The sequence below is a fragment of the Dreissena polymorpha genome, chromosome 11, assembly GCF_020536995.1.
Source record: "Dreissena polymorpha isolate Duluth1 chromosome 11, UMN_Dpol_1.0, whole genome shotgun sequence".
NCBI lineage: Eukaryota > Metazoa > Mollusca > Bivalvia > Myida > Dreissenidae > Dreissena > Dreissena polymorpha.
The window spans coordinates 60,136,071-60,163,394 of record NC_068365.1 but is presented as its reverse complement, the minus strand read 5'-3'; the positions used below and the strand labels follow the sequence as shown (position 1 = coordinate 60,163,394).

Below are 27,324 nucleotides of genomic sequence, written 5' to 3'. Positions count from 1 at the left end.
CAATAAATAAGCACATAACACAAAACATAAAAAATCACAAAGAACGGAGCTTAATTACACTTTATGTCAAATAAATTGATTGCTATGCAAACGCGGGTTTGATTTTTTGTGTGGAAAAAACAGTACAATATATTTTAACCATTACCGTTTGTAGATAAAAGTCAGATGCTGTCATAAACTGTAGATTTAAAACACAAACAACGAATTAGCTCATACTGTCTTTAAGCTTGGTGTTTTAATAAAAACAAAAGCAACCCTTTTCCAAATAAATTCACCTGATTCAAGTTTTTAATGCGTAATATGACACAAAGTCCTGTGATAACCACGGTTATGATTTGATGCAGCAAGATGCAATGGGCAAAGGTACAATCTTCCTCGGGGTTTAAGAGCGTGTGTTCTCTTTTAATTTGATTATATTGTTCTGTAAACAAATCTATTGGACGACCGGACCATCTGAAAGTCATCCCTTTTACTCAATTCTTCACCAAGTCATTTATGTGCATTTTCTGATTTTCCTATTGCACAAACATTAATTTTGTAGCGACAAAGTTGTAGAGGCAAATCTATATTGATTCCATTACATTTAAAATGACATATTTGTGCCAATGATTAATACAAAAACCTATGCGTATCCTCATCAATATTCACAGAAGGTTGGCCTTAACAAATTATATTATAACATAATGGCATGCCGATTGTCCACGTAAAATCGCGTGTTATCATAGCATGTTTCAAACATTATTGCTAATGGATATTTAATGGAAGAAGATTTTTCATCTATTTGAAATACCGGTAATCAGTGTTACATAATGTTGCTTTGATGGATTTGAAATGTGATATACCAAAATAGTCACTGAGTCAACAGTGCCGTCTGGTACAATAGCAACATAGCAACATGTAATTGTCTGATTATGCTATTTCAGGAATACTCATATGTAATTTCGATCATTAAGCCTGACAAACAACATATGTCGATACATTTAAAAGCCTTATCATTAGTTAAATAAGTTTATATAAATTATATGTTGAGAAACATCTGTAAGCTCTATTCCAACATGTTAGAACATGTATCCTTATGATGTCTCGGCTGTTTTTGCAAATGGTTTCGGTTCCTCAAAAACATGGGCGAAGAGCTAGGATCCGGTCAGTTTTCCTTTTATGGCTTAAGTGAAAACTTGCTAAATCTCTAAAAGTCCGAATGTTGGTCCAATCTTCATGAAACTTGGCCAGAACATGTTCTCTTATGATAGCTCATACGAATTAGAAAATAGTTTTGGTTCGTCAAAAAACATGACCGCCAGTGGCGAAACAGTTTTCCTAATATGAATATGTAGAAATCGTAATAAGACTATAACTCTAACTATAACTGACTATATGTCATATACAAATAAAGCTTCTTAACGCTCTAGAAGTCACATGTTTTGTCCACTCTTGATTAAACTTGGTCAGAACTTTTGCTCTAATGAGAGCTTGGGTTAAACAATGGTTGTGGTTAACCGAAAAACATTTGTCGCAAAAGATTCTCGGCAGAGTTTGAATGATTGGCACTTGAAATAAAAAAAACTAGGTTAATATGGCATATTAAAATAACGTATCTTAACATTCTAGAAGTCGCAGTTATTTCGCAAATCTTTCATATACTTGCTCAGTTCATTTGTTTTGATGATATCGCATCAAAGCTTGACAATTGCTCTGGACTTTTAAACAGTATTTCAAATATATTGCTGCAAAGGGGTGGGACATTTTTCATTGATTGTCTATACTAAAGTTTTCTTAACTCTCTAGAAGTCAAATATAAGTCAATCTACATAAAACTTGGTCAGAACATGTGACCTAGTGATATTTCGTCTGATATTGATACTGGATCATTTGAGGTAGATACCTAGGTCATTTACTAAACAGAAATAGCTTGTTAACACGTTCCACGTCATCAAATTATTTTTGATAAGGATCATTAATATGTACTGAATGTATGCTTGAATATAAGTATTGAAGTGGGAAAAGCACAACTAAGTCACTTAAAATGTACAAATCTTATCAAACGACGATTTATATGAATTCATGAAAGAGGTTGCCAAGCCCAATTTCATATATATATATATATATATATATATATATATATATATATATATATATATATATATATATATATATATATATATATATATATATATATATATATATATATATATATATATATCTCGTGTCAAGATCTAGTACTAGTGAATACGATCGTCAGTCTAGTAGTCTATTAGCTTATAATGCACGTTCATAATCAAGTGCATTTAATGGAGATACATTTTCTCAACCTATTCGTTTATAGCCTGGCTACAATCAGAATTAGAACTTAAGTATTGTCATTTTTCGGTCAAGTTCTCCGTGAGAGTTGATATTGTTCTAAAACATATTCCTGCAAGAAAACTAATTCTATGTAGTTAAACAAGTTTCCTAATAGATCTATGTATATTTTCATTACAATATTAATTTCAACGCAGAAGCCATTTTAAAATTAATTCGGGGTACATGAAAGTATACTTAACGGTACTCGGGGTACATGAAAGTAGTACCCGAGCCGACAATGACCAATCGAGCGTTATGCTATTTAAACCATAATGTAGAACGACGTATCGTCTGAAAGATAACACGGAATACTAAAACATTTTACCCTTTATCAACATGGCAGTTTCGTTATCTGCCATCTTTATTCATAACATTCACAGAAAGTTGTACATGAAATATCTCACATATGTTATGCTTAAAACACTAGATCGACACGGTAGCAAGACACTTCGACCCCTTGACACTTCAACCCCTACTAATTTTAGATGACTCTTCGACCCCTTCACACTTCGACCCATATTTTCAATATTTTTGTTGAAGACACATAGACCCCTGTGCAGAACAGACACTTTATAACTCACTTGGAGAGAAATTACGAGAAGCTACTACTAAGCGACGAAATAAAAAGTGTTGGAAACTAGCTGGGTGCGGGGGGGGGGGGGGGGGGGGGCCAAACTTAAGACATGAGTGGATTGTAACCTAATTTAAAAAATGGCGCTGACGGTGAATGCCGGTAAGGCAGTAATTTCTACAAGTTTAATTCAAACACGAACAGTTTAACGTTACATCATTGAGATGTTTTATTAAATGTTAAAGCAATGGCTATGAAATTTCTGCGTTAATAAGATAGTATATTTGAAATAGTAATTCTTAACGGTTTTCGGATGTTGAGTATCCGATTAAATATTACAATTGAAATGATTTTAGCATGTTGTGTATCATTTGCATCTTGTATTTGAATCAATTTTTATACAATAAACACGTCGGTTAAATATTTTAACATATGTGATATACTTCTTTCAAGCAAGCATTCTTTTATTGTGTTTTATTTTATTGCTTTTGCTTTCAAATAACAAAACATGCCAACATGTCATGAGTATGGGTTGTTTTTATTGAGTCGTGGGTCCTTTTTGAGCAGGGTTCGACACTAAGGCACGTGCGACAGACATTGTCTAGTAAGATTGGTGGTCGGGCTAGTAAAACTGTGGGCTAGCTTGTCCGACTGGTCGTACATACAAAATCTATACTGATTCATATAACTATAACCAACCGAAAACCTTTTTCTCTTAATGTCAGTCTTCGAAATTAGCACACGCCTGATCGCCCGTGGCGAGTAAAATTACTGCCTGGCACATACAAAAATTCACGTTTGTGGCCCGCCGGGCATGTAAATTATTGAAGCCAATTGACAGTTTATAAAAAAAAATCGTAAGCGGTTCTTGATATTTGCTGATCTATTTTTCAATTTTGCAAACAAACACCTTGTCGTAAGTTGTAAAACAATGAAATTCGATTGGTTTAACAACACGCACCTGCTTGCACACGTCATCGTTATTGTTTTTGACCGATGCAGTTCGGTATCATTCGGTTTTTATCGACGGTTTCTCTAGACATTAATCGAGAAGATGCTTTTTGAATCGATCATTTCAATCAAGTAATACGCTTCCGTTTTTGTCAATGTAAACAAATGTCATTGTCGACATAGAGGCAGTATCTTAGGTATGTTGATGGGGCTAAGCCGGATAAAGCACTTCCAAAATAGAAAATTGACAATGATTTAGAGAAAAAGGAAGCCAAGAAATGGTACGATGACACCAGAGAACGCTCTTTTCAAGAGCACTGGTGTAACCATCGACCGTCTTAACTCTAGTGATTGATTAGCTGTTATTGTATTCACTACTATTGAAACAAATGTTCTGCTTTACTATGTGTAGCATGGAAGTGTTAAAATGTTGTGATTTGTTATAATTTTGGTTAAAAAAGTTTGGGCATGTAAAAAATATGTTGGGCATGTAAAAATTCTTAAGTAACTGGCCCGACTGGCATGTAACTTTTCAAAGCTAATTTCGAAGACTGTAATGTGTAAAATAACTTTTGTATCCATTATTTACATCAGAACAAAACTAGCGTATATAAATAAACGCGGAGCATTCACATGATTCATCGCTATTTTTAGACGCGAAGGAGAGCTTCCCGCAGAAATAGCTTGTTTCCATTGGTAAAGTTGTCATGAATATTAACACTTTGCATGCTGGGAAATTTGTAGTCTGCTAAAATGTTGTCTGCTGAATTTCTAAAATTAGCATTTTCTTCATTTTTTTTCAAAGAATACTATCAGAATAGCAAACAGTTTGGATCCAGATGAGACGCCACGTTCCACACTGCGCCCAGATCAGTAAATATAGGAATTAATTATATATCTCAACTAAAACTTACTGCCTGAGGCTGGTTGAGGGCTTGTTAGAAGCGTAATTTTATGCTCTTTAGAGTTAAAAAAAGAAATAATGTGTAGCATTTATATGTGGGGGTCTGGGGTTAAATTACCATATTGGACATTTTGGTTAAAATTATTAATTTGAGGATATTTCGACTGAAAATGATCAATTACAGTTTAGTGCTGGTTTTAAGCATGTTATTAGGTATCTTCAGATATGTGAAAACCAAAATAGTTGCAAGTTGATTTATTGACATTTTAATATCATCAGTCAGAATTTATAACTGTTGTCAGCTCCATCTAGCATCTATGTGTTGTACTGTAATACATAATGATCAATGTGACTGGGGCCATGGGGGGACATCTTGTGTTTAATTCATAGCTACTGGGGAGACATCTTGTGTTTAATATACAAGAAGTAACCTCTCCATGTTGTCTGCTTTGCAGACATGCATGCACACTGAGCTGGTTTAATAGTTTTCTCGATCATTAAGCATTAACATGAAGTGGACAAATAAAATAGCATTTGATTTATTTGGGGAGTTCACCAAGGAGTTTCCAAAAAAAATGCTAAAATTGGTGTAAAGTGTGACAAAGCAGCAACCCAATTTATTAAACACTGCAATGGGTTGGACATAGATCACAGAGCATTCAGCATGAAGTTCAAAAGATTGTTGGAAACAAACCCAGGCAACAAATCATTTGCTGCTAATATGATAGAATGGGAAAATGGTGTATTCTTCTAACAACCTGCACCTGATGACAAAAAAACAAGAAGACGGCCAAGTAAGACTCTTGCTGATGCCCCTTGCCTGAAGAAAAGAAGATCAATTCTAAATGAAGCAGTCATGTGTATTGAGAACTTTGCAAATGAACAAAAGTTATCAAACGAGGAGGCATTGCGAATGGTCATCATGTCACACCCCGAAATTGCATCGAGGCGCCCGCAGCCCAGTTGCTCTGTGTGCGGTGCTGTCTGTCAGGACACACAGCTCGCTCATCCAAACACAAGGTGGTTTCAGTCATGACAGAGGAGGAGTCAAAAATTGCTTCACTGTATTACTGACTGGATATTACACTTGTGTCAGTGCTAGACTGATGTTTTGTTTAATGTATGTGACTAATATTGCAATTTTGTTACTGATATTTGTGATAGTGTGATGTTTCGTTTAATTTGTTTTACAGACATAATGTCAAGAAGTGTATGACACTAATTTTTTAAGCTTTTTATGAGATCATTTGAATTGTGTAAATTTTTAGAACACTACTGTTATTTGAAAAAATCTTATTTATTATTTGATATATAAGGTTTTCCGCACATATTGGTCAATTGCTTTCCCAATTGAAATTCATTCGAAAAAATAGGTTAGAATTGTCAAAAATGTCCCTCAATTCAAATTGATGTAGGGAATTAGCCCTAAATAATCCCTTTTAACTGATGTTTTTCCATCATTACCCTGATGTTTTGAATTTTGGAAATGTACCAGCCAAGAGTGTGTCAAAGTTTGTAAAATTTATAAAAGCTTATGGTTACATGGCAATTTGATAAAAATAAAATCCGAAACAAAATGAAATTTCTTGAATCCATTTCAGTTTTTTTGTGCTCAAATATGTCAAAGTTAATGTAAAAGCAAACTTATAAACTCTAAAGATTCAAATAGGGCACAAAAATACTATGTTGTTTAAAAAAAAATCATCTTAAAAGGTCAATCTGCCTTGATTTTATGTTTATTCAAATTTCACATGCTTTTTTTGTTTGACGAGCGACAGGTGCAAAGAAAAATAAGATTAACAGATAATCTATGGATTACTGTCTAATCAAATAGCCATAAAAAAAGAACCATTTGATATTTTAACCTCTAGTTTTTTGCATTTCAACCACTGAAGTTTGTATTATGAGGAAATGCTAAGTTTTGAGAAATAGTAAAAAGTGGAAAAAATAATAAATTCTCATGCTGGGCGCAGTGTGCGTTCTGTGGCATCTCATCTGGATCGAAACTGTTTGCAAAGACCTTCAAAATTTGGTTCCAGCACTGAAATAGTTAATGATTTTCTGCAGTGTCGTAGAACTTTACATCATGTTTTTACGACTTCTATCGAAAATCGGTATCGTCAATGTAAACATTTTGGCGTAGCAGACGAGAGAATGTAATTCAAAGAGTGACTTTGTTCAAGATTGGATTTTCGTCCGACAAATAAGTTAATAAAGAAGAATCCGACGGTTAAACTGACACAGGTTATGATGGAAAAGGGCATTGGAGCTGTGGTAGCATGGAGCACAGCGGTCAAGGAGGCCAGAATTTGATAACGTTTAATAAATGTCACCTGCTGTACAGACATCATTTGTTTAACTGGTGTCAGATAAACAGTGAAATTACAACAAACAATTTATGTTGTTTAATAGTTTTATTTTATTCTTTTACTCTGTGCATCAAAATAACTTTCTTGTGTTCACTAATTATTTTCTGATAAAACCTGATTAAACAGTTACACGACACAATTCTGTTTATTTGCTGTCATTTATGGTCTAGTAGACATCAGATTCGGGCTAGTACATTTTAAGAGGAGCTGGTCCCATGGTCTGGCTGTAAAAAAAGTTAATGTCGAACCCTGTTTTTGAGTAGTGGGTAGGGTAAAGTGATTGTGAGTCGGACAGTGTTTTCCGTTTCGAATGATTTGAGCTATATTTAGAACTGTCAGGATGGTTTCTTCATACTGGTACCCAGCCTTTTATTCCCGCTACGCATTTCAACGTTTTTGCATGCAAAACGGTTTTGATTTCGCCTATATGTGTAGTTGAATACAGCTACTCCGGTTCGATTGTGAGTCGGACAGTTTTGATATTGAGTCAGACAGTGAGAGATGTCAGAGTAAATGACCATATATTATATGGTTTAATGCTATTTTAAGTCAATAATGCAAAACATATTTGTTCTATTAATGCTTTTTAAATATTTGGTTTATATTGAAATGAATTAATCTAATTAAATGATGTAAAATTACTTATATACTTATGTTATCGACCAGTGGTTGTTACACGCGCTTCTAAGCTCGGCGACCAGGGTTCGACTTCGCTCCCAGTGCATACAAGTGCGATTGGTGGTTGCCATGCTAGACCAGCGAGGTTTTGCTAAATTTAATTTCACACTATTCAAGAGTATCAGGTTAATATTGGGCAACTATATAGTTACAATGCCTTGCTAAATGCACTACATGTGTTATCGTGTGTGGACATGAACGTCTATGAAGCCCATCGGGTATCGAAAACAAGTTGAAGATTGAAGATTCGTGTTTTCAAGCTTAAGATAAATTCAATGTAAAGCATAATTTCTAATTCGTATTTATGAGTAATCCAGTTACAAAACCACTCAAACATGTGTGTACGCGACTTATTTTTCTTTTGATGCATTACATGTCATGGCCGTGTGCCTGTTTGCTGCAGTTACCTGAGGGCTTCGCAAGGAGAACTCAGGGCTCCGAGCTTTCAGCTTTATCAATATCCACAACATATCCGAAGGCCTGCCACGCTTAAAAGATACGCCTTTCTGATTGGCAAAAATCCCCACGTACCTTAAAATGTTACCTTTACTAGTCTAAACACCAAGACCCCTGGCCACTTATGAAGTGGCAGCCTCAATAATCCTGTTTCGCAGCAACGGAAGCCGATGCTGCAATTCTGCATCGGTCTGCGCATTTTTTCTAAAGCAACGGAAGTGCGTCATTATGCATAATTAAATCGGTTCCTGCTCGCTTATTGAAATGCGCGCGCAGACCGGGAACCTCGCTCTTTATACACAATAACAGCCACTAAACACTATGGGCGCCAGATTTGATTTTTGATGTGCTGATTTTTTTCTGGAAATCACCATGGCAGACAAAATCAAGTTAAACAATTGGTAAGGAATAATTCATGTGCATGCAATTTACAATATCTTTTGTTGATTGCCCCATTAATTGAGTGAAACAATAGTTACAAGGATTTATCACATCGTCTGTGGATGTTTCTGTTGAAACTGAAAGTAGATAGAGAAAGAGCGAGGTTCCATGCCTGCGCTCGCATTTCAATAAGCGAGCGGGGTGACAGCGATTTTATTATGCATAATGACGCACTTCGGTTGCTTTTGAAAATGGCGAGTGATTTACCTTGTCAATATCTATGTACATAGTCGAACTACCTTTTTTTTAAGAAGATGTTTTGTCAGAACATTTTTATTAATTTAGTATGTGTATGCATTATAATAAACAACGGGTAACTAAAAAATAAATCAATCAATAAATAAAATAAAATTGTCATTGACATCGAGCGCCTATGCAAAAAGCGGGTTCGTCCTGCTCGGACTCCAGGGATGGAAATTTACGGTTGCCTGTTCGCCCGGGGCGACTAATTTTTACGCTGGCCGATTCAATTTCAAAAGCAGGTAGTCCGACCGGGCGAATAGCTTTCTTGAAATAGCCGATCTGAACAATTGATACTTTAATTGCGCGGTATTCATCAATACCATTACCCATCTGGCGTTAAATGGTCTCAGCCAATTAAATTGCGCCGTCAAAACATGGAATACACATACAGTTTACAGCGTCTGACGTCATGATTTACTATTTATTTTCTGTTCAAAATGGCTGCGCCAAGGTTGTAATAAATTAAAATATGTGGCAATTTATTCAAGGCGTTTTTCAGCCTGAAAAAACTAACCCTTCAGAAAAATGCAAGTATAATCATGAATATGATAAAAATAAATGTGAGCACGAATTTCAGTTAGGATGGTTGGAAACTAGACCTTGGTTGACGAACGATCATGAGAGCGGTATGAAATGCAAATATTGTATTGAACAAGGCATGCTAAAAACTTTTGTAACGGGTTGCTCCTCATTGAAAATTGATAGCATAAAGAAACACGAACAATCTGAAGGACACAAGCCTGTCGCGGCTATTGAGTCAACAAAGAGCAAATATTTGCTCTTTTGTTAACCAGGTTTTCCGAAGGAAAAAACTGGTTATTAGATTGGCAAATGCGGGCGGGCTGGCTGGCGGGCGGGCGGAACAAGCTTGTCCGGGCCATAACTATGTCGTTCATTGTCAGATTTTAAAATCATTTGGCACATTTGTTCACCATCATTGGACGGTGTGTCGCGCGAAATAATTACGTCGATATCTCCAAGGTCAAGGTCACACTTTGAGTTCAAAGGTCAAAAATGGCCATAAATGAGCTTGTCCTGGCCATAACTATGTCATTCATTGTGAGATTTTAAAATCATTTGGCACATTTGTTCACCATCATGGGACGGTGTGTCGCGCGAAATAATTACGTCGATATCTCCAAGGTCAAGGTCACACTTTGAGTTCAAAGGTCAAAAATGGCCATAAATGAGCTTGTCCTGGCCATAACTATGTCATTCATTGTGAGATTTTAAAATAATTTGGCACATTTGTTCACCATCATGGGACGGTGTGTCGCACGAAAGAATCACGTCAATATCTCCAATGTCAAGGTCGCCACGACTAAAAATAGATTTTTTTTATAAAACAAACTTACAAAGGGGGTTAATTTTGTTTGTTCATTTCAAAAGTTCAGTTTGAGTTTTCTCCCTTTATCAGATTTTTTTTCACAATGAAAACCTGGTTTTGTGACAATTTTGTCCCTTGTTTATGTATAACATGTGTCTGGGGCAGTCAGCGCCCTCACACTAGTTTGGGGGAAGGGGTCCGAAGCCCTTAGAAGGGGGAATTTTTTGTAAATGGGGTAATTTTTATAACAAGAAACAACAACTGTGGTTAACTGTTATAAACATATATTTCTATATATGTGACTGTCTATAGGACAGAAAAGTGTACTTTTACTCAATCTATATAGCAGTAATCTTATAAGTCCACCATTATGTCCTTTTTGTTCCTAAAACAAGCTAGTGATGTGTCCAGTTGGATGCAAAGTTTGTCTTGAAACTTGTATTCACACTGAAACTCCAATATAGCGCTGTTGAAGGGGTCCAAAGATCGCGACCGTGATATATCTGGCGCGTGATAAAAATTGTCAGGTTATTCATAAATGTTTTTGTATGCATTAACATAGTTTGGCAATCTCAAAACACGCTATTTACTTACCTTATTGAAGTATGTGTTATATCCATATGTTGTTCATTGGTTTACATGTAACACAAAACATTATTCCATTCAACTAATTTCAAATGCGTATAATTAAATTTGTAATCCAAAAACAATTGCCAAGTTTTATTGTTCAAGAAAGCATGCAGAAATTAGACACCCATGTACAAAATGACGTCATTTTCCTCGTGGACAGCATGGGCTTTAATTGTACTGCATCTGGACAAACTGAGGGATATTTACCCTTAAATAAAAAGCAAGTTGTTTACACTGTATCTTATGTGCAAAGATTGTTGAGGTCAGTATTTACTTGTGACATTTACAGTTATAATTGTATACACCTTCATGTGTGGTGTGTTTCGGCAGTTCAAAGCAAATTCAAGAGAGAATGGTAACACCCTAAATGACCTGTGATGTTTTGCAAGTGGTGTTATTGTTTATTGCAGTACACAGGTGTTAAAGTGATGTACAAACAATCTGGTCAAAACTGGATTATGAATGTCGGACCAAACAGAAAATTTAAGTGGGTGAAAAATAGGGTAAAATACTAGCTTGAAACTGATTTTATCTCCGCAAATTCCCAGATTAAAACATGTTATTTTGGGATTATGATAATCAGATTTTTAGGAGCCATAGCCAATTCGCGATATATTGGAAAACTTGATATAAAGAACCTTGGTATATGGGAGTCAATTTTCAACTATAAATCAATAATAAAAAAATTCTGAGGGGGAAAAAATCAGTTTTTTGGGGAAAAAAAATACTATTCAGCGACGAAATTCGGCGGCAGATTTGATAGATTGAGGGCCCTGGCAGTGGAAATTATTTATTTTCAGTTCCTCAAAATAAGGTACAGTTGAAATAACTGCATTACAACATGTATTAAGACCTTCAAATAAAAGAACTTACTTAACAAGAAAGCTTTGATTTAATTACAATGGTCTTGCCTAGTAGGGTTCAAAATTAATCAAAAACTGTACACGCAAAAGTGTGCAGTTGAGGTTTATGATAACTTTAAGCTTTAACTAAATTGTCAGGTCATGGATAAGTGAAAACAATGTACAAAATGTAAAAATTATGTCATTTTATTACCAAGCTGTCTGACCTCACATTATACGTTCGTTGAACCACAAAAATGTATATAAAGCATTAGGAAAGTTCTGGGCTCGTAGGTTTTTTGCTGGGCAACCTCATTTCAGGAGTTGGTTGCCCGTCTGGGCAACCAGCCATATAAAGTTAGTTTCCATCCCTGGACTCCAAAATCAATCAATTATACAAAATTAGAAAAAGTTACCAGTTTCTGTTTAAGTTTCAAGTTAGAAATGGCCAAAATGAATCAGCTTATAAACATATTGTTATAAGTGTTAAGCTTAATTACATGTAAGGCACTTTATGGCAGGTTAATCATGTATGTCCACATGTTTTCAGCTGCGCAAGTATGGAGTCCCTTCATATATGTCCACATGTTTTCAGCTGCGCGAGTATGGAGTCCCTTCATGTATGTCCACATGTTTTCAGCAGCGCGAGTATGGAGTCCCTTCATGTATGTCCACATGTTTTCAGCTGCGCGAGTATGGAGTCCCTTCATGTATGTCCACATGTTTTCAGCTGCGCGAGTATGGAGTCCCTTCATGTATGTCCACATGTTTTCAGCTGCACGAGTATGGAGTCCCTTCATATATGTCCACATGTTTTCAGCGGCGCGAGTATGGAGTCCCTTCAAGGATCTGTATTCATATATGTCCACATGTTTTCAGCTGCGTGAGTATGGAGTCACTTCATATATGTCCACATGTTTTCAGCTGCACAAGTATGGAGTCACTTCAAGGATCTGTATTCATATATGTCCACATGTTTTCAGCTGCGCGAGTATGGAGTCCCTTCATATATGTCCACATGTTTTCAGCTGCGCAAGTATGGAGTCCCTTCAAGGATCTGTATTCATATATGTCCACATGTTTTATGCTGCGCGAGTATGGAGTCCCTTCAAGGATCTGTATTCATATATGTCCACATGTTTTCAGCGGCGCGAGTATGGAGTCCCTTCATGTATGTCCACATGTTTTCAGCTGCACGAGTATGGAGTCCCTTCATATATGTCCACATGTTTTCAGCTGCACGAGTATGGAGTCCCTTCATATATGTCCACATGTTTTCAGCTGCACGAGTATGGAGTCCCATCAAGGATCTGTATTCATATATGTCCACATGTTTTCAGCTGCGCGAGTATGGAGTCCCTTCATGTATGTCCACATGTTTTCAGCGGCGCGAGTATGGAGTCCCTTCATGTATGTCCACATGTTTTCAACTGCGCGAGTATGGAGTCCCTTCAAGGATCTGTATTCATATATGTCCACATGTTTTCAGCTGCGCGAGTATGGAGTCCCTTCATGTATGTCCACATGTTTTCAGCGGCGCGAGTATGGAGTCCCTTCAAGGATCTGTATTCATATATGTCCACATGTTTTCAGCTGCACGAGTATGGAGTCCCTTCATATATGTCCACATGTTTTCAGCTGCACGAGTATGGAGTCCCTTCAAGGATCTGTATTCATATATGTCCACATGTTTTCAGCTGCGCGAGTATGGAGTCCCTTCATGTATGTCCACATGTTTTCAACTGCGCGAGTATGGAGTCCCTTCAAGGATCTGTATTCATATATGTCCACATGTTTTCAGCTGCGCGAGTATGGAGTCCCTTCATGTATGTCCACATGTTTTCAGCGGCGCGAGTATGGAGTCCCTTCAAGGATCTGTATTCATATATGTTCACATGTTTTCAGGTGCGCGAGTATGGAGTCCCTTCAAGGATCTGTATTCATATATGTCCACATGTTTTCAACTGCGCGAGTATGGAGTCCCATCAAGGATCTGTATTCATATATGTCCACATGTTTTCTGCTGCACGAGTATGGAGTCACTTCAAGGATCTGTATTCATATATGTCCACATGTTTTCAGCTGCGTGAGTATGGAGTCACTTCAAGGATCTGTATTCATATATGTCCACATGTTTTCAGCTGCGTGAGTATGGAGTCACTTCAAGGATCTGTATTCATATATGTCAACATGTTTTCAGCTGCGTGAGTATGGAGTCACTTCAAGGATCTGTATTCATATATGTCCACATGTTTTCAGCTGCACGAGTATGGAGTCACTTCATGTATGTCCACATGTTTTCAGCTGCGTGAGTATGGAGTCACTTCAAGGATCTGTATTCATATATGTCCACATGTTTTCAGCTGCACGAGTATGGAGTCACTTCAAGGATCTGTATTCATATATGTCCACATGTTTTCAGCTGCGCGAGTATGGAGTCACTTCAAGGATCTGTATTCATATATGTCCACATGTTTTCAGCTTTGTGAGTATGGAGTCCCTTCAAGGATCTGAATACATTTATGTCCACATGTTTTATGCGGCGTGAGTATTGAGTCCCTTCATGTATGTCCACATGTTTTCAGCTGCTCGAGTATGGAGTCCCTTCATGTATGTCCACCAGGGGTTTTTCAGCACTGTCTGCGCCTCCGGAAAAACGGAGGCATTCCCAATGCAAACGGACCCGATCCCAAACCGAAATTAATTTTTTTTTACCCGATTCCCCCCCCCACCCCCCAAAAAAATAAAAACAATTTTTTTTTTTAGAAAGAAGTGTCTTATGACATGATTATTAGATTATTAATGTTCCAACTCGTCCAGCTGATGTGTATCATATCAACAAGCACTGCTGTGGTTGAGCGAGGATTTAGCACCATGAACCTGCTGTGCTCCCCATTACATAGCACATTCACACAAACCTAACATACTCATCTGATGCTTACCTGCATTGATGGTCAAAATAACAAATAAAAAAACATTTATTTGTTAAACCTCTGTCTTATTTACAATACAGCCAAAGCGGAACAAACGTATTTCGCGATCCGCGGCGGCATGGCGAAACGAGTCGATGCCGCGTCAGTCGTTGAAGCCGCGTCAGTATGCGGCGGCAAGTCGCATTTCGCCGCGAAACTTCGCATCTGTCCGCCGAGGCATGCCGCGGTCCGCGACATGATGCCGAGTCGATGCGATCATGATTTTTTTTTTTTTTTAATTATTAGTTACATGTTGTTAACAAATTTTGAAAGAACAATTATAATAATAATTAAAATCATAATAAATTTATTGTGCGAGGATTGTATTAGCATATACATGTAAGCATAGTTAATGTGTCTGGCCAATTATTAAGTTTGTTTCCCGCCCGTAGCGTATGTATTTCACAAATAAACAAGGTCACGTAATTATGTTTTCGCACATACAAGTGGTCAAGGCTCCAGCATATGGTGGATTTATAAATTAATTGCATGTTGATTCCGCTATTATATTTTAGCTGAGAAAATTAGCAGTTTGAACCCACATCAATAATCAAGACGGTGACGACGTATTTGTAGTTTTGTTAATTATCAGCTTATTATAACTATTGTTTGAATATGCGTATATAAACACGTTTTATTTTGTTCATATTATACAGTTAATATCGCTACTAATTACCCGATAATCCCGTATATTCCAGTTTTAAAGCAAATGCTGGTAAATATTTACGATACACAAACATTCTCGATATTTCCTTATGTATCAAATACATTTTGGCATTTGTTACTATTTATAGAGATGATGAAATAACGTCTAATCGGGGCGTTTTTTTTTTCCCACTGAACACGCGATTTACGCCTGACGTGATGTTCATGTATTTATACAACACAAAATACACCCAAACTTTCCAAACGACGTTCTACATGTCTGCATAATTTTCGCGCGCTTTTTATGAAACAAAGGATATTTTAGCACTGTTTATTTGACGCTAGAATTTGCCAAAGGACGCGTTAGCATTAAAATTCGGAAGTGTGTTTCGGATTACAAATTTAATAATGATAATCGAACGAATCATAAACAGTTGCGCGTAATTAATTTTACGCTACACATACATGTATGTACATGTAGGTGGATATCTTTTCACTCGATCCGCCGCGTACGTATGCGGCGGATTTACTCCGCGAAAGTACGCGTGGTTAATACAGACTCGGCGTCGTTGCGCGGATCGATGCCGAGTGCCACGGCGATATGCCGCGTGAACACACGATTCGGCCGCCGCGGACTAATAATCTGGCCGTGGCGTAGCCGCGGATTATGTTTGTGCCGCTTTGGCTGTACTGTAAGCATGATAAATTCACGATGTTTTTCCAAAATGAGCCGTTTCAGCGAGGCAAAAATTCCCAAAATGGACAATTTTGTCGATAAAAAATTCCCAATTTGGTCAGACTCCTTTTCCCAAAATAGGCAGAAAAAACCCTGGTCCACATGTTTGCAGCTGCGCGAGTATGGAGTCCCTTCATATATGTCCACATGTTTTCAGCTGCGAGAGTATGGAGTCCCTTCAAGGTTCTGTATTCATATATGTCCACATGTTTTCAGCGGCGCGAGTATGGAGTCCCTTCAAGGATCTGTATTCATATATGTCCACATGTTTTATGCTGCGCGAGTATGGAGTCCCTTCAAGGATCTGTATTCATATATGTCCACATGTTTTCAGCTGCGCGAGTATGGAGTCCCTTCATATATGTCCACATGTTTTATGCTGCGCGAGTATGAAGTCCCTTCATATATGTCCACATGTTTTCAGCTGCGCGAGTATGGAGTCCCTTCAAGGATCTGTATTCATATATGTCCACATGTTTTATGCTGCGCGAGTATGGAGTCCCTTCATATATGTCCACATGTTTTCAGCTGCACGAGTATGGAGTCCCTTCATGTATGTCCACATGTTTTCAGCTGCGCGAGTATGGAGTCCCTTCATATATGTCCACATGTTTTCAGCTGCGCGAGTATGGAGTCCCATCAAGGATCTGTATTCATATATGTCCACATGTTTTATGCTGTGCAAGTATGGAGTCACTTCAAGGATCTGTATTCATATATGTCCACATGTTTTCAGCTGCGCGAGTATGGAGTCCCTTCATATATGTCCACATGTTTTCAGCTGCGCGAGTATGGAGTCCCTTCATGTATGTCCACATGTTTTCAGCTGCGCGAGTATGGAGTCCCTTCATATATGTCCACATGTTTTCAGCTGCACGAGTATGGAGTCCCTTCATATATGTCCACATGTTTTCAGCTGCACAAGTATGGAGTCCCTTCAAGGATCTGTATTCATATATGTCCACATGTTTTCAGCTGCGCGAGTATGGAGTCCCTTCATATATGTCCACATGTTTTCAACTGCGTGAGAATGGAATCCCTTCAAGGATCTGTATTCATATATGTCCACATGTTTTCAGCTGCGCGAGTATGGAGTCCCTTCATATATGTCCACATGTTTTCAGCTGCGCGAGTATGGAGTCCCTTCATATATGTCCACGTGTTTTCAGCTGCGCGAGTATGGAGTCCCTTCATATATGTCCACATGTTTTCAGCTGCACGGGTATGGAGTCCCTTCAAGGATCTGTATTCATATATGTCCACATGTTTTCAGCTGCGCGAGTATGGAGTCCCTTCATATATGTCCACATGTTTTCAGCTGCGCGAGTATGGAGTCCCTCCAAGGATCTGTATTCATATATGTCCACATGTTTTCAGCGGCGTGAGTATGGAGTCCCATCAAGGATCTGTATTCATATATGTCCACATGTTTTCAGCTGCACGAGTATGGAGTCCCTTCATATATGTCCACATGTTTTCAGCTGCACGAGTATGGAGTCCCTTCATATATGTCCACATGTTTTCAGCGGCGTGAGTATGGAGTCCCATCAAGGATCTGTATTCATATATGTCCACATGTTTTCAGCTGCGTGAGTATGGAGTCCCTTCATGTATGTCCACATGTTTTCAACTGCGCGAGTATGGAGTCCCTTCAAGGATCTGTATTCATATATGTCCACATGTTTTCAGCTGCGTGAGTATGGAGTCCCTTCATGTATGTCCACATGTTTTCAACTGCGCGAGTATGGAGTCCCTTCAAGGATCTGTATTCATATATGTCCACATGTTTTCAGCTGCGTGAGTATGGAGTCCCTTCATTTATGTCCACATGTTTTCAGCGGCGCGAGTATGGAGTCCCATCAAGGATCTGTATTCATATATGTCCACATGTTTTCAGCTGCGTGAGTATGAAGTCCCTTCATGTATGTCCACATGTTTTCAACTGTGCAAGTATGGAGTCCCTTCAAGGATCTGTATTCATATATGTCCACATGTTTTCAGCTGCGCAAGTATGGAGTCCCTTCATGTATGTCCACATGTTTTCAACTGCGCGAGTATGGAGTCCCTTCAAGGATCTGTATTCATATATGTCCACATGTTTTCAGCTGCACGAGTATGGAGTCCCTTCATATATGTCCACATGTTTTCAGCTGCACGAGTATGGAGTCCCTTCATATATGTCCACATGTTTTCAACTGCGCGAGTATCGAGTCCCATCAAGGATCTGTATTCATATATGTCCACATGTTTTCAGCTGCGCGAGTATGGAGTCCCTTCATGTATGTCCACATGTTTTCAGCTGCGCGAGTATGGAGTCCCATCAAGGATCTGTATTATTATATGTTCACATGTTTACAGCTGCACGAGTATGGAGTTCCTTCAAGTATGTCCACATGTTTTCAACTGCGCGAGTATGGTGTCCCTTCAAGGATCTGTATTCATATATGTCCACATGTTTTATGCTGCGCGAGTATGGAGTCCCTTCATGTATGTCCACATGTTTTCAACTGCGCGAGTATGGAGTCCCTTCATATATGTCCACATGTTTTCAGCGGCGCGAGTATGGAGTCCCTTCAAGGATCTGTATTAATATATGTCCACATGTTTTCAGCTGCGCGAGTATGGAGTCCCTTCAAGGATCTGCAGGTGGTAGTGGAGGCGGCCATTCACAAGAGACAGACAGACGCAGTGCACGATCTAGAGGTTATGCTGAAGAAGCACAAAACAGACTTCCTCTCCCTGCTGAAAAACATTGTGAGTAGATTGCCTTTAAGGAATTTTAGTTGAGTTGACCCCCCCCCCCAGGGCAATTGTTTTGGTAAAGTATATTGGCCAGTGTTCTCCGGAAGCAGCAACAGCCGGCGATTTTACCGGTTACATTCTATCTAGATGCCGGCTTCTTTCACAAAAATATCATTTTTGCAAATGCACCAGTTTTATTGCTTAGTCACCGTCTACTTTGAAAATATAACTTGCTTCTGAAATTTTTCTGGAGGACACTGATATAGGCAGTATTCAGTCATATTCCCCAAAGTTATATTTTTCTCTCCAATCCAATCCTAAACTTTCTAATTGACTTTAAGATGTTTGGAATTAGATCGTAATAGAGAACGAATTTTGAATTTTCAAGTTGTCATTTTCATTACGAATGCTCTATTGAATGTGCTGGAACTTTAAAAGCTGTAATTTTTAAAGTTCTTTGACCAATGCTGACAGAAATGCAAAGCTCTGTAAATGAAACATAAATCAAAGACTGAAACTCAAAGGTTAGCCCTGCTGAATTGAATTTTTGCCTGTTTTTCAGCCAAAAAATCTCACCCACCGAGAGGCGGTGAAGAAGTCTGTGACAGTGGGTCTGCAGGTGCATGGGGAGCAGCGTACGCAAACGTTCCCTGTGGAGGTGATTGAGGAGGCCATAATCATCAGTGACCTCTTTGACCTCAATGAATACGCCGCCCTGGAACTCCTGCTGGCAGGTAAGGAGCATTTTATTTTAATTCCAAGGATCTCAGGTTAGATTCTCGGCCTGGCCACATTACTTGTGTGGTGAAATAATGTATATCATCATGCTGCCATGCATCTAATTTTAAGTACCATACTGACTCTTAGTTTTTGAAAATTTAAGTACAAAAATATTTAAAATTTACAAGGGTCTTAAAATTAAAAGACAATGAAGGTGTTTGAAAATTAAAGGCATTGACAAGCAGATACGGGTTTGAAATGTGTATATGTATAGGGTCAATTGTTTCAACGAATAATAGCATGTGCTTGTAAATTACCATGCTGTATAGTATAAATTACTTGTGTGTATGTTTCAATTTAAGCAATTAGGTGAAACCAATGTCTATTACCAGTATTCATAGTTATTTACCCAATAACACAAATGTAACTGTCAATGGCCTCAAAGCATCTGTCTGCAAGGTTTTATGGCCTTAATCTGGTTGTAAAAAGGCGCGATTGAAAATTTAGAGTCCAGAAAAATAATTATAATATTTTGGCTAAAAACGTGAGTGTCCGAAAATTGAGAGTGTCTAAAAACTTGAGTTATTATGGAAGGTCAGTAGTCAGTTACTGGCATTAGCATGTAACTTAGTACTAGTAAATCAGTAATACTAGAAAAAAGGCTAACAGAATGCAGGGGATTTCCTGTTGTTTAAAAGCAAACGTTCCCAATCCCAAACGTGTTTTTTTCCCAATCGCCAATAATATCTTTCAATTAAGAATTTTTAAAAGTATAAACAAATTATTGAGTGTTTGTTTTTATGCCCCCGGTAGGGTTGCATATAGCATTTGAACTGTCTGTCCGTCCCTTCGTCCGAAAACTTTAACATTGGCCATAACTTTTGCAATGTTGAAGATTAAGCAACTTGATATTTGGCATACATGTGTATCTCATGAAGCTGCACATTTTGAGTGGTGAAAGGTCAAGGTCATCCTTCAAGATCAAAGGCCAAAAAACAAAATTGAAGGGAAGTAACAAGCTTTAAAGGGAGATAATTTCTATTTTATATCATTTGGCAGTTACAGATTATTTTCACAAGGGAAGTAATATTTTTTAAAAGGATATAATCTGAAACTAATTTTTAGGTCAATGTCATCCTTCACGGTCAAAAGTCAAAAAATACAATCCAAGGGAAGTAATAAGCTATAAAAGGGAGATAATTTCTGAACCTGCCAAATGATATATTGAAATTTTATTTCAAAGCAGCGCAATAGGGGGCATTGTGTTTCTGACAAACACATCTCTTGTTGTTTATATTATGCATTTTTTTTAGATTTAAAGTACGGATGTGTTGTGTAACATGCTAAGACTAGCATCGTGTCCCTCAATAAGCGCGAATTGTTTCGAACATGGCTCCATCATGTAAGATTTGGAGATAACTTTTCAAATAAGAAAGTCGGATTTTACTTGTGAATGCAGTGTCAACCGTTTTTAACTGGGGGTTATACTGTTTTAATCCAGCTGTTATACTGCATTTGGAGTTTGTTTGGTGTTATCAAACTGCTATGCACTGGAGAGGGTACTGAGTTAAAAAGTAGCCGGATCAACAGGCTATTTTGGCATAATTTTTTTTCATTTGGGATTCAAGAGATATGTCATATTAAAACAATATTGTCTTATCGGGAATCCCAGTCAATGTCCATATGCAACATTGCAGTGATACGGAGAATATACAGAGTGGTTACAATTGGAAATGTGTCACATATTACTGGAGAGGCTGTGCATAACATGCCGTCCAACAACAGCAAGTATTATGCGAAAAAGATCAGAAAGTGGGATGCTTCGGGTTGTTTCAAATTAATGGATTGAATTCCTAAACAAACTGCTGGCAATTCTTTGTGTCAGGATGATATTGAATCTTTCCCTACCAAGTCCCATGTCTTGACATGACGATGTCCATCAGTGTTTTTTTTTCATTCAAAATCAGGTCTGGTTATCGGCCCTATTCCCAATGGATAAAAGTATATATTTTTCCCAAATGGGAGCTTAAAAATCCCATTATTAGTTCAACCTTAGTTAATATAATGCTGGAAACACATGTATTCTCAATTTTTAAGCATTTTATAGCAAAACAACAACAACAATAATTTCCTTATTTTAGTCAAAACGCCGCCAATTTTCCCAATCCAAAGGGACCTGGCCCCATTCCTAAAATGGTGAAAAAACAAACACTGTCCATAATGAGGTTATTGTTGATGGTAGTCCTACCCCACCTCGGTCCAAGCTCAGTGCCTTCAACAGGATTTTTTTCAGACGCCCTGGGGCCGTTAGGGGGGGGGGGGTATGGAAGGGCTGCACCCTGCATGCGTTATTTTTTTTACATTTGTAGAGTTAAATGAAGTTATTTGCATATTGGTGCGTTATGACTCTTCAAGAAAAAACAGCAATAAAGTCATTGATAACGACATTTTAAAGAATTGTTTTTACCCTTTCCTGCATAGATATGCATAATCCCGTCTCAATCCATTCCTTAATACATCCGTATCATCCATACTTTCTATCTATCACTACATACTTACTACTTTGCCATCCCTTCTCATTACCTGAAAATCCCATATATTCCGGTTTTAAAGCAAATTCTGGTAAATATTTACGATAAAAGTGCTCAAGAATAAAAAAAACCCACATTCGCCAGTTTTTGAAATATCGTCTAATTGGGGTGTGTTTTTTTCCCACTAAACACGCGTAAATCGCCTGACATGTTGTTCATGTTTTTATACAACACAAAATACATCCACACTTTCCATGCGACGTTCTGCATATGTCTGCATATTTTTCGTGCGCTTTTTATTGAGACAAAGTATAATACACTGTTTATTTGAAGCTACAATTTGTAAATGTCGTGTTAGCATTTAAATTCGGAAGCGTGATTCCACTTTGATGACAAATTACATATTGATAGTGCTCATTTGAGAATCGAACAAAACATTTACAGTTGTGCGTAATTAATTCAACGATAATTTGTTAATGCGCATTACGTGTGGAATAAATGTCAGAAAAACAAGGTGAATTAGTTCTATAAATGGACATGATGAAATATACATGTACTGGAATTAAATTGTTATTGCATATTCGTTACTGTGAGTTATTTGCACAAGTTACTCGCTATAAGTAAGTTATTGCTTACCACTTGCAATTAATTTCTCGTATTAATTATGAGTCATATGTAACACTTGTTTACAGTAAAAAGTTGTGATGATGATGCCCGAAACCGTCTTTAATGTACTGTTCTAGTAACCGGTTTTATATTATGTAAATGGTACAACTCCGTACTAATCAAGCTGCGATATACTCTAACTTTGTGCCAGACGTCAAATAAAATTAATTGTTGATAGTTAACCCCGCCCTCATAAGCATTCGCGTAACCAATTGGATGATGGACATCACAATTTGACGACTGCACAATTACCTGGGAGTTTCCTGTGATTCATCCTTGTCAGCATAAATGACTGTGTAATGTGGCTAGAATAATCGATAAGCGTGTCATGCTATCTCTTATCAGTGGATTATCTATGACCCCATGTGATGTTTATGGAGATTACATGTGAAAGTAGATACCAAGTGCTCTTTTAAAACAGGGAATATTGATACACTGATAGAGAAACCTTGACTTTTTTTGACAATCTCGACTTTCTTTTACTGAAAAATACACTGATCGGAAAATTTCAAGCGCCCTGGGGACTCAGATTTCGAAATTCAAGTGCCCGGGCTAATGGCCTGTGGAAAGCCCTGCAATCTCCATAGATATAAAAAGTACAATATGTACTCTGAAGTGTTTAGTTAGAAAAACATAATTAATGCATTGGTGTAAACTGGCTGAGAACAGACTGTCAATTGAAGTTAAAACAACTCTGTATATTCATAATAAAGGAATAATGTGTCAATATCTGTTGATAAAAAATCCTAATATGGTCCATTTTGTCAATAATAGATTCCCAAAGTTGACATTTTATCGACTTAAAAATCCTGAATTTGACCAGACTACTTTTCCCAAATTGGCTGGGAAATCCCCTGGAATGCCATGAACTGACTGACTGAAAAACAGTAACTAATCCAAATAAACTTAAAATCTAGAAAAAAAGCTAAAATTTAGTCTCACTCTGTGACTTCCTCTGAAATGAGAAATTGAATAAACATGGAAATAGTTGTCCCTAATGAGCCTGTTTCCAAAGTCACACCCCTTTTATTTTATGGAACTAGAATCTTTGTCTGTGGGTCTCTCAGTAGTCTTTAGACTGGTTATTGCTGTTGCCAAAAATATGTGTCTTAGTTTCTGCATCATTATTGCTTCAATATTATTAGCTTGAATTTTACCCCAATCTTGTTACTGTGTTTTAAGTATGGCAGTTGTCAGTGACTGGTATAAGTATGTGCACTAAGTACTGGTAAACTAGGTTACCCAGAAAGTATGAGTAGGTTAAATATTGTTAAAAACAGCCGAAAATCCAAATAAACTAAAAAACAAAGTTAAAATCATATTTGACTGGTATCTGCTGGGCAGGTGAAGACAACAAGCCAGATTTCCCAGGCCTGACCCGTGGGTTGGTGGCCGTGCTCCTGTACTATGACGGGCGACGCAGCCTTGTGACTGCGCTGCGCACTCTGATCCTGGCCCTAGAGGGCCGCACATGGACCCTCGGACTCCCTGCGGACCTAGCCCACCTCATCAATAACTACGTGCAGAAACTGGTGGAGGAGAACCTTACCAACAAGATTCTTGGTTGGTTGATTTGATTAACCCTTTGCATGCTGGGAAATTTGTCGTCTGCTAAAATGTCGTCTGCAGAATTTCTAAAATAAGCATTTTCTTCGATTTTTTTCAAAGAATACTATCAGAATAGCAAACAGTTTGGATCCAGATGAGACGCTACGTTCTGTGGCGTCTCATCTGGATCCAAACGGTTTGCAAAGGCCTTCAAAATTCGGTTCCCGCACTTAAAGGGTTAATCAAGAATTATCATGTCGTATATTTAATTGTTAATTTATATGTTATCATTGTTATATTGATAGATTTTGTTGTTGTTAAAAACTTTTTCTGAGAATAATGTGTAGTTTGTAATTATTCAGCTTCCAATATTGTATACATTCATACAAATGTACCACAATAAAAGAAATTTTGGTTTTTTGTTTATTTTTAAAGACCTTGCAAAAACGTATTTCCTGCTGAATTAGCTATTACTGAATACCAGACTTTATGGAATTAAAGTATGTTTGCATATTCCTATTTCTGATTGCAGGTGTTCTGAAAACAATGAATTTAACAGCAGAAATAGACAAGCTTCAAAACAACAGAGCACTTGGACCACCAAAGCATAGAAAACAGGTAAACATTGGGATCACAGATATGTCCATTAAGATCTCAGGAATTGTCATTTGTATCTCAAACATTTTCATGAGGATTACTGAAATTTGCATATGAATTTCTTTGGAATCTAAGGCACATTGATTAGGATCTTAGTTATATTAATTTGGATCAGAGGTATTTTAATAAGGATCTAATACATTTATATTTGCATTTCATGCATTTCCATTAGAATTCCATACATGTCCATTAGGATCTCAGCCATTTTCATAAGACTCTTGTCATCAGGATCTGATCAATTTCCATAAAGATCTCTGCTGTGTTATACTTTAGTATCTTAGCTGTGTCCATTAGGATCTCAACTGTGCCCTTTACGATATCAGCTCTGTCCACTAGAATCTCAGCTCTGTCCATAAGGATCTCAGCTTGGTCTATAAGGATCTCAGCTCTGTCCATTAGGATCTCAGCTCTGTCCATAAGGATCTCAGCTCTGTCCATTAGGATCTCAGCTCTGTCCATTAGGATCTAAGCTCTGTCCATAAGGATCTCAGCTCTGTCCATTACGATCTCAGCTCTGTCCATAAGGATCACAGCTCTGTCCATTAGGATCTCAGCTCTGTCCATTAGGATCTCAGCTCTTTCCATTAGGATCTCAGCTGGGTCTATAAGGATCTCAGCTCTGTCCATTAGGATCTCAGCTCTGTCCATAAGGATCTCAGATTTGTCCATTAGGATCTCAGCTCTGTCCATTAGGATCTCAGCTCTGTCCATAAGGATCGCAGCTCTGTCAATTAGGATCTCAGCTTGGTCTATAAGGATCTCAGCTCTGTCCATTAGGATCTCAGCTCTGTCCATAAGGATCTCAGCTCTGTCCATTAGGATCTCAGCTCTGTCCATTAGGATCTCAGCTGTGTCCATTAGTTATACTTTAGTATCTTAGCTGTGTACATTAGGCTCTCAACTGTGTCCTTTACGATATCAGCTCTGTCCACTAGAATCTCAGCTCTGTCCATTAGGATCTCAGCTTGGTCTATAAGGATCTCAGCTCTGTCCATTAGGATTTTAGCTCTGTCCATAAGGATCTCAGCTCTGTCCATTAGGATTTCAGCTCTGTCCATTAGGATATCAGCTCTGTCCATTAGGATATCAGCTCTGTCCATTAGGATTTCAGCTCTGTCCATAAGGATCTCAGCTCTGTCCATAAGGATATCAGCTCTGTCCATAAAGATCACATCTGTGTCCAATAGGATCTCAGCTCTGTCCATTAGGATCTCAGCTCTATTCATTTCAGCTGGGTACGTTTGGATTACAGCAATATCCTACCACATACGATCATAAAAATACAAAATAAGTATGCTTGATTTTTTTAATTGAGGGAAGGATAAAACATATTAATTTAAAGTTCAAAAGATCAAAGATAAAGGTCACAGGGGACTGTAATATTAAAAAAATCTGTTTACATTTTATTCCTGAGAAGTTAAGTGAAAGGTGTTATATGCAACCAGCATAAAACCACAACAGTGTGCGAGTAACTGTCTGTCTGTTCAGGTTTTATGCTGGTTACTTCTCATTGAAATCTGAAGGTCGGAAATGAAGCCTCTAAAACTTGAACCTTGTAAGAAATGTCCTCATTATAATTTGATTTTTTTAGATAATGCAATGGGTTAGCAACCTTGCTGTGGAGCATTCAAGTTTTATAAGCATCTCTTGCTATTTTTGTCACTGATTTATATCCACATTGCCTTGTATTGCAGGTGTCTGACATGTATGAGGAGATACAGGTGACCTGCGCCGAGTGCCTGTTCAGTCTCGCCTGTCAGAGACCGCTCAGCAAGGATGACACACTCCAGGTGGGCTGTAGTTTCAGGGCATGAGCCTGGCACCGGGAAAACGGGGCTGTATGCATGTGTGTTAAGTGTCATCCCAAATTAGCCTTTGCAGTCCGCCTAAGCTAATCAGGGAAAGCACTTTCCCTGCATTTTTCGTTTAAAGAAGTCTTTTCTTTGAGAGAATCCAGTTTGTGGGTGAAGGGTCATCGCTGATGAGCCTGTGCAGAGTACCACCAAAATCTGAAATGGAAAAACCAAAATACACTGGAAACATAATTTCCAGTTGATTGTTGCCAATGAGAACAGTATTAAACGTGACAGCATTTATACAGATTAATCAGATAATTTAAATTTAGATAATTGATTTTTATTTATAAACTGAACTAGTGGGTTTCCAATATTTTCAGTTAATAGTTCATATCTTGATGTCTACACAGTTTCAACTCACTAATCTTGTATGGTTATGAACAAGCATCATTAAAATAGTTAGTTTAAACAATGTTACGCCAGTTCAGGTCAGTTAGTAATCATGTTTGTACTTAAATGTTGATGCATTCTTTTTTTTATTTGATGGGAATCCTACCTT

The 27,324-nt window shown here is 37.7% G+C and overlaps 1 protein-coding gene across 2 annotated transcripts in view; it reads left to right on the top strand.

The window, feature by feature from the left end:
* The first annotated feature begins 3,011 nt into the window (after positions 1–3,011).
* The window catches only part of LOC127849556 (nuclear pore complex protein Nup205-like), a 94,248-nt gene continuing 69,935 nt past the window's right edge, over positions 3,012–27,324 (top strand). Inside the window, exons 1-6 of one of the 2 annotated variants that reach the window (XM_052382260.1) lie at positions 3,012–3,073; positions 18,717–18,859; positions 19,410–19,581; positions 24,109–24,327; positions 24,845–24,930; positions 26,664–26,759. In XM_052382260.1, the coding sequence (XP_052238220.1) occupies positions 3,052–3,073; positions 18,717–18,859; positions 19,410–19,581; positions 24,109–24,327; positions 24,845–24,930; positions 26,664–26,759 (738 nt within the window). In that variant the 5' untranslated portion in view covers positions 3,012–3,051. Of the gene's footprint in view, positions 3,074–4,686; positions 4,736–18,716; positions 18,860–19,409; positions 19,582–24,108; positions 24,328–24,844; positions 24,931–26,663; positions 26,760–27,324 lie in introns of those variants that run through there. The other variant, XM_052382259.1, reaches the window with a different exon arrangement.